General features: G+C 33.9%; 1 protein-coding gene across 2 annotated transcripts in view; it reads right to left on the minus strand.

The window, feature by feature from the left end:
* Positions 1-1,165: 1,165 nt before the first annotated feature.
* The window catches only part of LOC106876515 (major egg antigen), a 36,954-nt gene continuing 31,907 nt past the window's right edge, over positions 1,166-6,212 (minus strand). For both annotated transcript variants that reach the window (XM_089352200.1, XM_089352199.1), the window contains one exon: positions 1,166-2,765. In XM_089352200.1, coding sequence (XP_089208326.1) covers positions 2,250-2,765 — 516 coding nt within the window. In that variant the 3' untranslated portion in view covers positions 1,166-2,249. The remainder of the gene's footprint in view (positions 2,766-6,212) is intronic.

The following is a 6,212-nucleotide window of genomic DNA, read 5'->3' on the forward strand; positions in this document are numbered from 1 at the left end:
GCTTAGAATTGCAACGTTGTGAGTTCGATTCCCCAACTGGGTTGTGTTCTTGAGCAAGATACTTTATTTCACATTGCTCCGGTTCACTCAGCTGTAGAAAAAAATTGCGACGTCCCTAGTGCCAAGCTGCATCGGGCTCTGCCTTTTCCATTGGATAACATTGGTGGCGTAGAGAGGGGAGGCTGGTATGCATGGGGAACTGCTGGTCTTCCACAAGACAACCTTACCCGGACTTGTGTCTCGGAGGGGACTTTTCTAGGTGCAATACTATGATCATTCGTAACCGAAGGGGATCTTTAAGTACTTGTTATATCTATGGGAGTATATATATTTTTGTATTGCTCTTTTGCTTGGCCTACTCACATACTGCAAATACATTATTAACCAATTAAAAAAAAATTCTTTGGACTTCTTGTTTTAAAACTTCTTCTGGAGATAAAAATTTAAAGACTCCTGTTAGTAGGGATTTCAGTACAGATATCTTGTATCCATGACAAAGAGGACAGCTATGGTCCATTGATAAGGAGTTTGTAAATCCAGTACCCAAGATACACTTTCAGCTTTATACCTAATTATTATTGGAGCAAAAGGATACATACAAATCTGTCTGGAGCAAAATATGGCTGTAATGTGGATCTTGAGGAGAGAATGCAAATCTTTAATTCATATGCTACAAATGATCCCGATATATGAAACTATAAAAATCTGCAAGACTTTAAAATTTAAAGGATGATGGTTAAAAGAAGATACTTTCCTTGCTACCAAGTAGGTGGCTGGTCAAAATTTACTCTAAAATTAAAAAGACACAGAGAACCCAGACAGACAGCTAGATAAGCAATTATTGAAGTAAGTCGATTGGCCTAAGACTAGCATTGGGGTTGGAAAACTGACAACTTACCTCTCGCTGTCTGGCAAAGTAATTCGCATACTGTTATACCAAATTTTAATTGGTAATTAGGTTAATTAAAACGTGTTTTGTTAAACAATAAAATAATCTATTCAACAAATATTAAACCAAGTGAATATAACAACATGTTATGAGATTTTTTGCGTGTCAAAGGACTAGTCGATTTAGTGTTGTTTTGAATTGAGTTGAGTGAAATTAAAAAGTTAAAAAAAGTGCATAAAATAAAACATTTTTAAACAAACAGTAAAAGACTTAGCGAAATGTTAAACCATTTTGTATTTTATTAAAATATCTTGCTACATGAAACTGACTTTGTTCTGATTTTGATGGTAAAAAAACGGAAACTTTTTTGATAAAAATATTTTTAGAATTTCAAATATAGAGAAGAATTTGTTTAGATGAAATTTGAGAATTCTTGCAGAATCAGACATGAACAATTTTTTTTCTAAATATTATTAACGATAATATTTGTAAACTATAAATTACACTATTATCAAATTTGTAAATTTTTTCTATACGTTAAACTAGATATCAAATACATATAAACGCAAGGTTTTTAATATCCGAGGCACAAAAAACTTGAAACGGTTTGCGTCGACAAAAGTTCAACTGATATGTTCAGCAAGAACATATCATGAAATGAGTTAATGTTGTCTTCTAATCACCGTATAGACATTAATTAATTCGATATTTAAAAAAAAATATGATGGCTGTAACTTTACTCTTACTTTTTGTACGCAGATGGCGTGTTTGGGCCTTATACCTTGAGTCATAAAATAGTTATGCTTGGAGGGAAATTTAAAGTGCCCTGTAGCTCATTGAATTACTTCCTCTACATAGTACACCAAACGTACATTTTTATTGTGAAGAAAGAGATTAAGCGACACTTTCAACCCCATTACCCTATTGGTAGTTTATTTTATCATTTGTAAATGGATGAATGGTAAAGTTGATCTGGCGGTGTTTGAAATCAGAACAGGAAGCGTTAATCGTCAGAAGAATGACTGTGAGACATTTTGTACGACGATCTAACTATTCTGCCAGTAAGTCGCCTTCTGTATGCTTTATGACAATGATTTCTAGTATACGCACAAGACTACAGATTTGGAAGAGAAGGTTATTGTTATTCATAATAATGCCAGTACTTGACTGGTACTTTATTTTATCGACCCTGGTAAAAATGAAAGCACAATGAACTCTGGCGGAATTTGAACTCAGGACATAAAAAGACGTAACAAAATATCAATGAATTTCTATCAGAAGATTACAGAAAATGATTTAATTTCATGTTTTTTCAGATAATTCAAATAATGATTTGAGAGTTTTTTTAAAATCTTTGTTTTTACGATTCTTCAAGAATGAGCTTACCACTAGCTGAAAAAAATGCTTTAATTTTTTCTGGATCCTTTGATTTTGGAATAGCAATTTCCTTGTTGAATTCTTTTGAAGTTGTTCTACCTCCCACTTTCTCTTCACGTCTGGCTTTGATTATTATCTTTTGGTTTTGAGTAGTAATTTTAACGTCTTCCGGTTGGAAATCTGATACGTCGACTTCGGTTCTGAATTTCTGGTTGGTACTTTCGTAATCCCTTCTTGGTAAACGAGGAGACGTTCTTTCAGGGTGCAGCATGTTGATATTCAGTAATCGTGTTGGACTGCTGTTCGCTATGGAAGGAAATTCTTCATCAAAGTTGATGTAATTAGGTGGTGCTACAAGCGCTTCTGTGGTCAAGTAGCCGTCCGAAGATAAAACGCAGTTCATGCTTTTCAAGTCAATTTTAGGCGGCAAGCTAACTTTACGACTGTACTCAATGACTTCTGTCGAGTCGCCATCTTTCTTTTCGTGCTTGGCATGGACCTTAGATAGAAAGAGAGAGAAAGAGACAATGAGAGAAAGAGAGAGAGAGAGAGATACTATAAAATGTTTGATGAAAGCATTTAAGGTTGTCTAACTGTATTATTTATGTCTGCTTGTTATATATTGTTAGATAATATTTTTAAGTAAAGAATTTATATTGCTAATAATTACAGATATATATATATATATATATATATATATATATATATATATATATATATATATATATATATATATATATATATATATATATATATATATATATATATATATATATATATATATGTGTGTGTGTATATATATATATATATATATATATATATACACACACACACATATGTGTGTGTGTATTATTTACATTATATTTTTACATATGTGGAGGCGCAATGGCCCAGTGGTTAGGGCAACGGACTCGCGGTCATAGGATCGCGGTTTCGAATCCCAGACCGGGCGAAAAATGCGAGCAAGAGAAATAATATTCTTAAGATTATAAATTTGGAAAATTACAGGACAAGTTACTTGGAAAAGTTCAGAACAACTTATTACATCTGGTAAAGTACAGAACAAGAACATTTTTACTTAAAATATTCTCCAAGTGTAATAACTTGTCCTGTAATTTTCCAGGTTTATAATCTTAAGAATATTATTTCTCTTGCTCGCATTTTTCCATGTAATCCATGTTTTTCCCAGGCTATGCTATTATGCTAATCTATAATGTGTCAAATGTATCGATTAGCGGTGTCGTTGATGATTATTTCCTTACCTCAATGACGCCGGTAACATATATTAAAAGTCCCCTTATAGAACTATATTCTTAAAAAGGTATAGAATTATATTATCACTCTCAACTTTCAGAAACAAACTCGTAACTTTTTCTTTCAAAACTTAATTGCATGAAATTGATACCACGAAATTCCTCGAACTGATTTTTATTATTTAAGCTTAATTAAAATATAGTTTGTTATTAAAATAAAAAAGTTAATTATACTTAAATCCAATTTTTTGCCTTATATTTTTTTCATATTTTACCTCGCAACGTTTTTGATACAAACTTTTGTTGCATGGGACCAAAACTATGAAATTCTTCATGCTTTCTTCTGTCATTGAAGCTAAGATGAATATATTTTGGTTTTAAAATAAAAAAGTTATTTAGATCTAAACTTGAGTGGAGGCGTTACTTACTCTCCTATAACGTTGCTACAAATTTTGATGTAAACTTTTTTCTACTGGATCAAATCTCAATTTTTTAATGCCAAAATGTAGCTAGGGACCAGTCCTCTTCAAAAATGTTAACAGTTTTCAATTTAATTAAGAACTGAATTAGCGACAAGCTCTGAACGATGCTGCGTCTGAGTAAATTGCGGCCTTAAGAATATTATTATTCTACTTCCGTAGTTGAATGATACACACACACATAAAATGGAAACAAATATGTGTGTATTCATATATGAAGCATGTTTTATGTAAAATGTGTTGATTCGTGCACTTTTGTGTGTGTGTGTGTGTGGCTATACAAGAACACGATATTTCGAACGTGGTATTTTACTGCTGTTATCATTTTTTTTAACGTTTGTGCTTGTGATAAAATGGCGTTTGACAACATGGCATCTGATAAAGCAGACGATATATACGATATAACTGGCAAAGAAAAAAATCTTGTAAATAACCTTCAGCCAACAATATCTTTCTTTCTTTTGCGGGGGTGGGGGATGTATTCTGTTTTTCTCATTCTTAAAAAATATTTAACAAACACATGGGAAAACAATTATACAAAAATCATGCAAAAAATAAATATATGAAAATTAGAAATGAAAATGGCTGCACGTGATAAAATTGATAATAATAATGATGATGAAAATAATATTTTGGAGGCATTTTTCTGTCATCGCTTTGCTCCTCTCTCTCTCTCTCTCTCCTTTGCATTAATATACTAAGTGAATAATAAAGGGTTCAATGAACTGTGATGGTGGTGGGATGGTGGAGATGGGCGTGATGGCAGGTGTAGTCAATCGCATCCATGCGCAATCAACATCATTAGGTCCATGTTGTCACAAAATATAAAGCTTTAATGATAAAAGTTATTTATGACGGTGTTAGCGATAGTGATGATGATGATCATCATCATAACTGTGATGAATGTAGTGGTGGTGGTGGTGGTAGTGGTTAGAGATGATGATAGTAATGTCGATGTTGAGGATGGTGATGGCAGTATGATGGAGGGGGTGGTGCTAGTATACTAACGATTGTACTAATGATAGTGCTAGTGATGGCGATAGTGGCGGCGACTAAGGTGGTGATTGTAGTAGTAAGTCCCATAAGCCTTTACGTCAAAAGAGCAACATCATAGACTTTTGGTCATATGACTTGAGTCATAAAATTATTTATGTTTGGACGGAAATTTAAAGTGTTCTGTAGCTCATTTGACCACTTCGAATTTCCTTTCTCTTCATCGTACACCAAACGTACATCGGTTTGAGGCTTTCTATTTGGCAAATGTGCAAAATTCTTTATTGTGTAGGAGGAGATTAGTCGATAACTTCAACCCTAATATTCTAATGGTAGTTCATTTTACAATTTGTTGATGGCTAAATGGTAAAGTTGATCTGGTGGGGCTTGAAATCAGAACATGAAGCGTCAATAGTCGGAAGAGTTACTGCAAGGCAATTTGTCTGACGATCTAACTATTCTGCTAGCACGTTGCCTTCTGTATGCAATTTTTAAAATGATAATACTCCCTGAGAAGAGATTGTGTTCGTGACTTTCACAGGTTCCCACAGGTTCCCACAAGTTCCCACAGGTAATTCAGACTGAAGCGGATGACATTCATCGTCAACGGTTCAAAGACGACAAATGAAGGGGCAAACATGGGCAAGAAGAGAACTTTAGAGGATTAATGCTCTGTGGATGATGGAGTGAGTATTGTGTTTAATGTGGTGCCGGGAAGAGGAGGCACAAAAACGAGTAACGAGAGGAGACAAGACCGTTGTGACAAAAAGGCTTAGGCGGAGGTGGTAAGCAGTTAGTAGAGGCTGCTGCAGTAATGGTAAGGGAACAAGACTGAGGAGACAGGGCGTTTGTGGATTGGTGATTGAGTCCTGGTCAATGGATAAGATAAAAGTAGTTTGACTCAGCATCATCCGTTTCAAAGCTTTATTCATCGGAGTGGTTGAACTCATTGAAGCAAAATAGAAACATTTGTTTAATTTTACAGTATATCCATTTCTTGTTGAGAGTAACCTGACAGCTATGCATTTTGATATATTTGGAACTAAGGTACTGCAAACCGTCTGAAAATCAATTGTTTTTTTCGAGGACGTGAATAAATTCCAAAGCTTATTTACAGGACTAAAACGTAACAGATTGATTGATCAATTGTTCAATAGATAGATCAGCTTGTGTGTATTTGTGTCTGTTATTACAAATACTATTATATTCTAGTTTTAACTT

The sequence above is a fragment of the Octopus bimaculoides genome, chromosome 5 (genome assembly GCF_046866305.1).
Source record: "Octopus bimaculoides isolate indiv1 chromosome 5, ASM4686630v1, whole genome shotgun sequence".
Taxonomy (NCBI): domain Eukaryota; kingdom Metazoa; phylum Mollusca; class Cephalopoda; order Octopoda; family Octopodidae; genus Octopus; species Octopus bimaculoides.